The sequence below is a fragment of the Fukomys damarensis genome, unplaced genomic scaffold (genome assembly GCF_012274545.1).
Source record: "Fukomys damarensis isolate Sample0158 unplaced genomic scaffold, DMR_v1.0_HiC HiC_scaffold_25, whole genome shotgun sequence".
Lineage (NCBI taxonomy): Eukaryota > Metazoa > Chordata > Mammalia > Rodentia > Bathyergidae > Fukomys > Fukomys damarensis.
The window spans coordinates 10,739,155-10,749,558 of NW_022900937.1; the positions used below are offsets into that span (position 1 = coordinate 10,739,155).

Below are 10,404 nucleotides of genomic sequence, written 5' to 3' on the forward strand. Positions count from 1 at the left end.
CCGAGTCCCCTCCGGCCGGCCGCGCGCCCGTGCAGGAGCCCCCGCACGGTGAATCCGTGGTCCCCACCTCCAGTGCCTGCAACGAGCCGCCAGTTCCCTCTAAACTTCAGGGACTCAGGACCTAAGAGAGTGGGTGTCAGAGGTTTGGCGACTCAACGGGTCTTAGGGGAGAGTACGGTACTGGTTGCTTTGAAGGAATAACAGGTAAAAGACCCAGGAAGATGTTTTCAGAGAGATTTCCACCTAGGGGGTTGTGAGAAAGTAGCCTAGGAAGGTAGTTCTGGGATTGAGAAAACTAATTTAGTTGAACATGTAGTTGACAGGGATGGCTCGTTTCCAGTCTGTGTGGACAGCCAGTAACAAACAGGAAAATCGGGGGAGAGGAATGGATTCAGTCAAGGTCGCTTTCACTTAGTGTTGTACTGAATTGAAGGGAGAGCCTAGCAGACATTTGGTTAATTACAAGTGGTAGCGTTAAAAGCTGGAAGAGAGAGGAGAATGCTGGGAACGTGAAGGGAACCTGCGGAGAGATGTTAATATGTAGTCGAAATTGTGGGGATGAGTCTTGTGTCCAAAAGCATAGGCCAGAGATGTGACCTTCTCTCCTAAAGAAAAAATAAGCAGAAAAAGAGTTTCTGTTGAGCAAAAGGGACAAATAATCACTTGTTGAGTGGGGGGAAATCTTCTATTAGAGATGGATGATTTTACTTTGTGAGAGTGGGTTTTTAATATATAGCAGTGAATTGACTCTTTGGCTTCAGGACCCCTTTGTACTCTTTTGTTTTTTTTTTTGTTGTTGTTTCTTTTGGTACTGGGGATCAAACTCAGGTCCTTGTGCTTGTGAGGCAGGTGGTGGAATCCCTGAATAGTGAGCTTCCCAAAGAGCTCTTGTTCTTTATATGTTATATGAGCTCTTGTTCTTTATATGTTATATGTAGCAAAGCTTAGTGATTTATCAGAAACAACTGAAAGGTTTAAAACAGGATACACAAGCACATATTCCAATTCCAGAACAATGATGTCATCACATCATTTAACCTCCAGGAAACTGCACTGTATCCACAGGACAAAGTGAGACGGAAATGGCAGCTAACATCTTGGATTTGTGTCAGTAATTTGACCTTATGGACCATCTCCACACTCTTAGGTCGTGGAGATCACACTTTAAAACTGCCGATTTGAAAAATAAAATGATTATTATACAGATTATGTGTTATCTTAAATGCTGTGACCTGAAAATTTTTGAATCTTGAGATTTTTGTTGGGTTTTGGGATATTTGTATGTACATAATGAAATATCTTTGGTCTGGGACCCAAGGCTTTCTTACAGACATAGCCTAAAAATAGTATTTTTTGGTGTGCCTGTATTTTTACTGCAACCTGTTACAAGAGGTTAGGTGTGGTCTTTCACACTGGTAGTGTCATATTAGGGCATAAAAAGTTTCAGATTTTGAAGCATTTAATGTTTATGATTAGGAATGCTCAACTCGTGGTTTTTGTTGTTGTTATTGTTGATACCCAGGATTGAAGAGTGAACTCAGGACCTTGTGTTTGTGAGGCAGGCAGCGGCACCACAGAGCTAAATCCCTGGCCCCTCAATCTGTGTTTTTAACACTTGCTGAAGTTTTAATTAGAAGAGACAAGTGAATCATATTCCCCTATTCTAGCTGTCTCTTGTTTCTGGGGTGGGGGGGCATTTGAATAGCTTCTTTGTTTCATTCCTGTTTGGGGCCATTTAGAAATCATATTTTTGACTTAAAAATCAGCTTTTCTCCCTTTGAGAATAATATTTTACCTTTTAAATGTTATGTTTCAAGTTTAAAAACATGATTCTGATGTGTGCATGTTTTTTTCCATTTGACAGAAAATTCATTTGCAAATTGCCCGACAAAGGTAAAAAGATCTCAGACACCATTGCCAAACTAAAATCTGCCATTGCAGAACGTGAAGAGAACAGAGGAAAAAGTGAACTGTTTTACCCTGTTAGTGTAGACTTTGAGCAAAGGCAAAAGGCAATTGCAGGAGTTGATGTTGACATAGTGAAGACCCCAAATTCTGACCAGATGCTTGATACTTCGTCACTAGTTCCTGGCTGTTCCCCTGTAGATAAAATCAAGTCATCCAAAACAACTCCAGAAAAGCAGCAACTTGTGCATCCTCACCAAGACAATGAAGAGACTCCAGAGGCTGAGTCCACAGGGAACCAGCACCCAGCTTCCAACAGCAGGGCCAGGACGCTTTGCCCAACTGAGGCTGTGGAGCGTGTCCCGCAGCATTGTGTTTCAGGTCAGACAGATGATATTTCCAGCAGCTTGGACAACCTGTTTATTGACAAGTTGCAAAGGATCACGATTGCAGACCAAGGTGAACACCACTCAGGAGCAAGCACGGGTGCAGAGACCTTGACGAGCCTCTGTATTGGGCCTCCTAAGAGGCCTCATTACATGAACGTGCTAGAAATGCGAGCCAAAAACCCTGTGCCCCCACCACAGAAGTTTAAAACCAATGTGTGAGTATCATTGGGAACCGTCCTGTCACAGGACATAGTGTATGTGAAACTCAAAAAGTAGGATGAGTGCTTTTAAGTTCAGCAGGGTGTATGTGAGTGTACTTATCAGTAGGAATGAGCACAGTGTGGAAATAGCGAGACCAGCTTGGCAGGAGTGGAGGATTTCTGTTGAAAAATACTTTCGTTTTGAAGCCAAATAATTTAAAAGGTTTTAAGTAGCAGATGGGGAATATTGAATTTCAGTATTCTTAGCCAATATTTCATAATAAACACAGAATTGGAGAGGCAATTTATTTGGCTTTTTTTGCCACTACCATTTTCTGGTGTGCAGCTCCCCTTTGATTAACCAGTAAGTGAAGGGAGAAACAATTGCAGGAACTGATGGGCCTGTCTGCATGCTCGCTGTGTGCAAGCAGCATTGCTCTGTGGTACAGTGAAATAAAATTTCCATTCCTCAGAATTCAGGGTCTAGATGAGAAGCACTATTCAAACCCTTGGGGAAAAATGTAACTATATAATAATAACAGCGTGGGATCACGGAAAGGCAGATGAGAAGAGCTAAAATATTAAAATTTGATTCTGGCTTCTGAGTTCTTGCCATAGTTTTGCTTCTGATATTTCCAGAAAAATGAAAAGTTCCTTGAAAAGGAAAGAATGTTTAAGTGTACTTACAAGGATGTTAATGTACAATAAAAGCCACTGTTATACCTTTCTTTGAAAGCCCGAAAATCCCATATTTAGACATACCTAAAACATGCTTAAAGTTTAATGCTACTGTACAATTTCATGTTTTTTTTTTTTTAACCTCAAAACATTGCTGCTGTACAGGAAATGCATTGTACTACATTTCTTCCTTGGAATGAAAAGTAATCTTTCATCAAATATTCTTGTCCTGTATGCAACGAGGTATCTCTTCATTTCTAGAACATTTTATAAAACCAGAAGCATCATTCAGTTAACAAATACAAGAAAATAAAGTTGGTCACAGTTCTGTATTGTGAGCATTTAGCTGGAAATTGAGATGAACAGCTAGCAAAGAAGGCACCCAAGGATCAGGGATGTTTAAGAGAGGGACAGGTAGAAGGCACCTGAGACAAGCTAAGCCTGGAAGAGTCAGTAGGCACAGACCAGTGGGCATTGGGCTTCTGTGGGTGAACAGTGGCTTTGAGGGTGGGCAGTAGGATGAACTCATGTCCTTTGGCTCTTTTTGTTTGTTTAGTTTTAAAATGGCGCTGGGTATTCAACCTTGGGCCTCACGCATGCTAGCAGCCATTCTACCTGACCTGTACTTTGGCTTTTCTGCTCTTCTTTTGGCCTTCATGTTCTGGCTTTGTGTTCTCCACCTGGTTACTGGAGGCTGCCTTTGATCTGTCTACCATGTTCCCAGTAACTTTAGGTTGGTACTGCCAGTCAGCCATGAAACACGGCCACTGCAGTGGAACTCAAGTGTCTTCCCAGACTTACTGCCATATTTCCAAGTTAGTGATGCTACCACCACCTTTCTTTCTTTATTTTGCCCAGGGTGTCTTTTTCCTCACCCTCCATAATCCATTTCCTTGTTCTTCATTTCTAGAATCATTCTTCATTCTCTCCTGTCAGAGTGGAGGTGCTCATCTCTCTTCTGGGCTGTAACTGGACTGCTCCTGCTGTAACTGCCCGTCCTTCCTCCACTTCACTGGCAATCTGCTGCCAGAGTGGAATTTAAAATACAATTCAAACCTGTCGCATAGACATTGTAGCCTAGGCCCGAGCTCGTGTCCATTGCTTTCCGTGCAATTTCTGTACTGTGCTGCCCAGCTCCTAGCCTTCTTACCCCATTCACTGCTGGAATACTCTTCTCCCCTCACGCACCTGCTGAACACCTAAGCCAAGCCTGATCTTGAAGCCTTTCTGATAACTTCTCTTTCTCTTAGAACAAATCATGTCTTTTAGTACTCATGGTATTATGTTGTACTGAAACTGTTTGCATGTTTATGGTAAGCTATTTATAGTAAGCTCCTTTGCAAATTTTTTTGAGTGAATAAATGAAATAATAACTTCAGTTTGAATATAAGGTGGAAAGGGGAGGAAAAGGCAAAGAGCTTGTATCTGTGTACATACATACCCTTGTGTACATACATAGACTGAGTGTGGGTAAACTGCTGGGATTAAAGGCCGTGTGTGTGTGTGTGTGTGTGTGTGTGTGTGTGTGTGTGAGTGAGACAGAGAGAGAGTGAGAGAGAGAGTTTTGGTTGTGTCTATGGAAAGAAGAGCGTGTGATCTTGTAACATAAGTCCTTCTGTCTACAGGTTACCATCACAGGACACTGTGTGTGTGTGTGTGTGTGTGTGTGTGTGTGTGTGTGTGTGTGTGTGTGAGACAGAGAGAGAGTGAGAGAGAGAGTTTTGGTTGTGTCTATGGAAAGAAGAGCGTGTGATCTTGTAACATAAGTCCTTCTGTCTACAGGTTACCATCACAGGACACTGGTCCACCTGGTCACTGCCACAGGGGAGAGTCTCCTGATTCCTCCGTGGAACGGCGGTGCAGGGACAAGCAGCATCTCGATGACATCACGGCAGTGCGGCTCCTGCCACTGCGCCATCTTCCCACACAGCTGCTGACTATAGAAGAATCTTTGGCACTTCAGCAACAGCAGAAACAGAATTTTGAGGTATTTCAAGTACCACGTTGTTCTTGTTTTTGTGTTGGATGCTCATTATGCTAGGATTAACTCTGAGGAGTTCAAGGAGGAAGGATATGATAAGAGATAGGTGTTGAGGTGACCAGGAGCTCTCAGAGATGTGCCACCAGTTTTTGAGTCACAGAATTGCTAAAACTGCGTGCAGCAGCTGATGGCAGCCGTAGCTTCTGCAGCATCGAAGTGTGACTTCCCAAGGAGAGGACCGCAGTGTCATGTTTTCAGCCCAGGCGTGGCCTGCGTTCCTTGGGGTAGCAGTAACACTGTGTCCTGTCTTCTTCCTGTGAAACCCACTGGGTTCCTCACTTGTGGGATATAGTCCCGGCCTGCTAGGATCACTGGGAAATGGGTTCTCAGTCTTGCCTCTTCTTTGATACGGGGCAGCACTGAAGGGGTGGGGACAGGGTTGTGTTGCCAACAGACATCCGGAGTCAGGCCTGTGTGCAGAGAGAAGAGTCCTACTTTCGTCATCTACATCAGTTTTTAGCACTTTCTCCAAAGATCCCTGTGGTCTGCATAGTTTGTGTTTGGCTTAACAGGGCAGGAGAAAATCAGTGTGAGGACCACCAAGGGGTCAAAAGTAGATAAAGCTTGGTTTGTAGTAATTTGAGCCACCTGGAAAACAGCAACTGGAGCTACTTTCTAGTCTGCCTTGGCCTTTCATAAATGCTCAATTAGCATGGTTTGGCATTTTCAAGACAGTGGTTTATCATTTTCCTTCTTCTCAGTGTATTAAAATTATTATTAGTTACAACTCCAGCATTGAGGAAATGTTTTTTAAATTGTGGCATCTAAAATGCCTATCTTCAGTCAGTCTTAGGTTAAATTTAACTCTTCAAGGTGAAATTGGTTTCTTTGCAAGAGTAATAGTTGTAGCTTTCAGTGTACCTGCTCATAACATTCATAGCTGTGGAGAAAGGCATGAAGTTCAAATATCACGGAGGAGGGAGAGCCGCCCTGCCGCACCTGCTGGGCACATCCTCAGCATGTGTGAGTGCACAGCCAGGCTGAAAACACTCGGGCTTTTTCTGGGTGTGATTTCTATAGGACCTTATATGGTACTAGAATTAATACCTTATTGTCCTGTGCCATGGAAATGTAATTCTTAGGCCCAGAAGCCATGATTTAACCTAGGGAAGAAGGCTCTGACATCTTGAGAAATAAACATATATTTGTGATTTTTTTTTTTTTTTTTTTTTGGTACCGGGGATCAAACCTGGTTCCTTGTGCCTGTGAGGCAGGCGCCAGAACCACTGAGCTAAATCTCCAGCCCTATTCATAATGTTTGATGTGAATTGATCTGATCACTTCCTGTGTTGGTGTGTATATGCACATGTGTGTGCCCACATGCTTACTTAGTGTGTCTGTGTTTATAACTTGTAGCACTGAGCCAACCCCTGAGTCCTGACACAGAGGACATTTTAGCGCAGTGCTGTTTTCTGATGGAAGTCAGGGAGCACAGCTGCCGCAGGCCATCACTGTCATAGACATTGACCTGCTATCTGGAGTAGGAGGCAGCTGTCGGTGTCCTTGTGTTGCTGGAGGTCACTAAATGAGTGCCATGCCCTTTCCTTTCAGATTCTGTTAGAATAACTTCCCACTAACAGATTGTAAGGAGAAGATGCAAATGTGTAACTTTTTGCTTTGTTCTTTGTTTTAAAGGAGATGCAAGCGAAGCTCGCTGCACAAAAATTAGCTGAAAGACTGCATATTAAGATTCAGAGTTACAATCCAGAAGGGGAGTCTTCGGGGAAGTACCGAGAAGTAAGGGATGAAGATGATGCCCTGTCCTCCGATGAGGAATTCTGAAGATGGGTGTTGGGGTGACCTCCTAAGTCTCCGCTGCTTGAGATGCCATTTCCTAATATCATCAGACTTTCTAACAAGTATCAAGATCAGTGTCAGACATAGTTGAGGGAAACGTTTTATATAGTTGCACAAAGGTAGCTACAAGAAAAGGCCCAGTTTGTGTTTCAGATGATGATCTTCCCGTGTTGGAAAATTTAATATTTGAATATTGTGTTTGACCATATTGTATTAAAGTTTTGCAGTTTGTCGTGCATTGATCTGATATTTTAGTATGTGGTACAACACATTTTTTTTTTTCTTTAAGCCAAGTGAAATCAGATGACTTTGCTTTTTTCCTTAGTCTACTTCTACCAAATAGCATTTATCACATCCTTCAGTGGAGTGCATAGTTGTCCTGGATGGCTGAAGTGAACTAGGAAGTCAGTTCCCTCCTATTCTGAGCAGTGAAGGGAGCTGCTTTGAGAAGACAGCGCAGTGGGCATGGAGTCCTGAGCTATTGGCAGTGAAGTATTGGAAGGGCGCTCAGGAAAAGCTCAGCAGGTCTCCTGTCCTGTCTTACATTAGAAGGCTGTTCCCTTCCTTCTCCAGGAACGGGGGATACTTTGAGGAGATGCTGGAGGGTGAGGGGGTCTTACTAGAAGGTCAGACTTGCCTGGAGTAACTGTTGGAACAGGAAATGTCCTGGCCAACTGAGCTGGATAAAAGGAGGTGCATCTCGGGCATCGGTGCTGTTCTTGGGTGTCTGTCTATGTGTGGGACATATGTGTCTGATAAGGAGACCAGTTTTTAAAAGTTAAACTGAGTTGTCAATACTTTGCTTTCTCCCCCCAATAAAGTCATATATAGGCCTTAAAACTTCATTCTCATATACATGTTTCAATCTCATGACATGTTTGTCATTTTAAATGATTGTATATTGTCTCTAGAGGAATTAATACTTATGTTATCAAAAAATTCAGTACTGAAAAGAATAAAATATTATAGCAACTTCAAATGCCAGTGGTGATATTTTACTGGTATCTAAATTTTGCTTTCATTTTCTTGAAACCCACCAGCCAGACACAAACCTGTAACACTTAAGTGTTCGTTCTGTTACTTAGTTTTCTATGCATAGTTGTACATTTATACTTTGAAAATGCAGTCATACCATGTATTGTTTCACAGATAATATGAACATTTAAATATTATAAATATTTGTCTTTATTAAATACTTTGCATTTTAGATAGAGTATTTTTCATGGGAGTACCATATTTTTAAAAATCATTTCTTATTTTTTGTTTATTATGTAATCTCAATATTGATTTGCTCAGTTTCTTAAAAGATAATTCCCTCTACCAGGTATGGTGGTACGTACCTGTAATCCCAGCGATCCGGGAGGCTGAGGCAGAAGAATCATAAATTGGAGCCTAGCTTGGGCAATTTAATGACTAATTGAGACCCTGTTTCAATTTAAAAAGCAGAGGAATGTAGGATTGTAGCTCGGTGCCAAAATCTGGGTTCAGTTCCTGGTACCCCCCCAAACCCCAGAAAAAACATGGATACATTTATTTCCAGAGACTTTTTAAGAAGTGAAATTGCTGGAGGAAAGGTATGTAAGTTTTTGAGAATTTTGCTGTATATCACTCATTTCAGAGATTGTGTCCACTTTTATTCCCTTTAGCAATCAATCACCCAGAATTTAAATTACTATTTAAGATATTTGCAAGTTAATTATAGAAAAAAGCTTAGTGATGCATGTTTTTTTATTTTCCACTTCGATTCATTCTTTTGAGAACTGCTTTTTCATGTGTTTTTGTCCTGTTACTGTTTTGGAGAGCCCTTTTTCTTGGTTTAAATTCTTTATAAATTACGAACATCCATCCTTTGTCATATAATTTTTTTTTTTTTTTTTTGGTACTGGGGATTGAACTCTGGTCCTTGTGCTTGCAAGGCAGGCGGCTGAACCACTGAGCTAAATCTCTGGCCCTGTCATATAATGTTTGTGTTAGTTGCCTTTTTTGTGCAGCTTACGGTATTTTAGCATAGTTTTCTTTAGAAGTCTGGCTTTACATGTGTGCTTGAACATTCTTGTCTTAACCTAGGTATGGATAAATACACTGGTTTTGGGTTTTTGTTGCCTTTTCTTTTTTACAATTGTCTAATTCAGTAGGAATTTTGTTTATACACATAATTCATTTAATCTAACGAATGAAAAGAAAATTTTGATCAATGTTTATTTGGAGATACTTTGGGAATTGATGTAAGGTTGATCTTTGCAAAGAATTTATCAATTGCTTCAGTATTGTAAGCCAATATTTTCCTTTGTAATGCTATATTTATAGAATATTAAATTTTGACGTGTCTTTTACATCTTTGGTTTACTTCTGGGCATTCTGATTTTTTTCTGTGTTATCAACCATTCTGGGGCTTTAACTGGTGTTACATTTGAGAAAGCAAATTCCCTGTTTTGGAATTTTTGTGAAATATAGCCCACAGAAAAATATATAAAACAAGTATGCTGTTCAGTGGACAACCAGCAGCTAAGCACACCCTGAGGCAGAGAAGCTGTTGCTGGCACTCTAGCATCTCCCTGTGTCCCCTAGTGAAAGCCTCCACCACCCTGTGTCCCCACAGGGTACTACTTTCCTGACTAGTAAGTCTCCCCTCCATTCTTTAACAACAACAACAAAAAATTCTACTGGTTACTATGTGACAATATGACTTTCTTTGCCTACTTTTGCTTCCTATAAAGATTGAATCATTCTGTATGTTGTGTCTGGTGTCCTTAACATTGCTTAGAAAATTCATGTCATGGGTGTGGCTGGTTCATTTTCATTGCTGTATACAGTACTGTTTCATTAGTGCCACCATGTCTATTCTGGGATGTGTCTAGATTTTGCCTGTGACGAGCAGTACTTTGCGCCCGTATGCATGTTTCTGTCGAGTGTATACCCAGGAGTGGACTTGCTGGGTTAGGCATGCACATCGTTGACTTTTCATGTTCCTGCACCCTCTCCACTGTGTATCAGAGTCACAGTACTACCAGACTTCAGTGTTAGCCAGCATGATGTTTATTAGCAGGCATACTCGCTGGTTTTGTTCTGCATTTCCCTAATGAGGCATGGCATTGACCTTTATCCGATGTTCACTAGCCACTGGATTATGTCTGACAGGTGTCCATTTGAACGTTGTCCTTTTTTGTTGTGTTGTTAGCTTCTCCCTGTTCCTGTGGTTTATAGGATACATTCTGGATGCTGGTCTGCGATACTTAAACAAAGAATATGGCGTTTGATTGGTTGTACTTGTTTCTTCTCCCCTTCACCTTCATGCTGGATTGATGATGAAAATTTTTAATTTCAGTGGCAAATCTGTCACTCTTATGCTTTGTGTTTTTTGTGTCTTTTTAAAGGAATTGCCTCTCCAGAAGTC

At 41.4% G+C, this 10,404-nt stretch overlaps 1 protein-coding gene across 1 annotated transcript; it reads left to right on the forward strand.

Annotated features, from left to right (window-relative positions):
* Positions 1-1,841: 1,841 nt before the first annotated feature.
* Polr2m (RNA polymerase II subunit M) lies at positions 1,842-8,878 on the forward strand. Its single transcript, XM_010641266.3, has 3 exons — positions 1,842-2,509; positions 4,955-5,159; positions 6,849-8,878. Exons 1-3 carry the CDS (start codon positions 2,064-2,066, stop codon positions 6,993-6,995), a joined length of 798 nt encoding a protein of 265 aa, XP_010639568.2. The 5' UTR covers positions 1,842-2,063; the 3' UTR covers positions 6,996-8,878.
* The last annotated feature ends 1,526 nt before the right edge of the window (positions 8,879-10,404 follow it).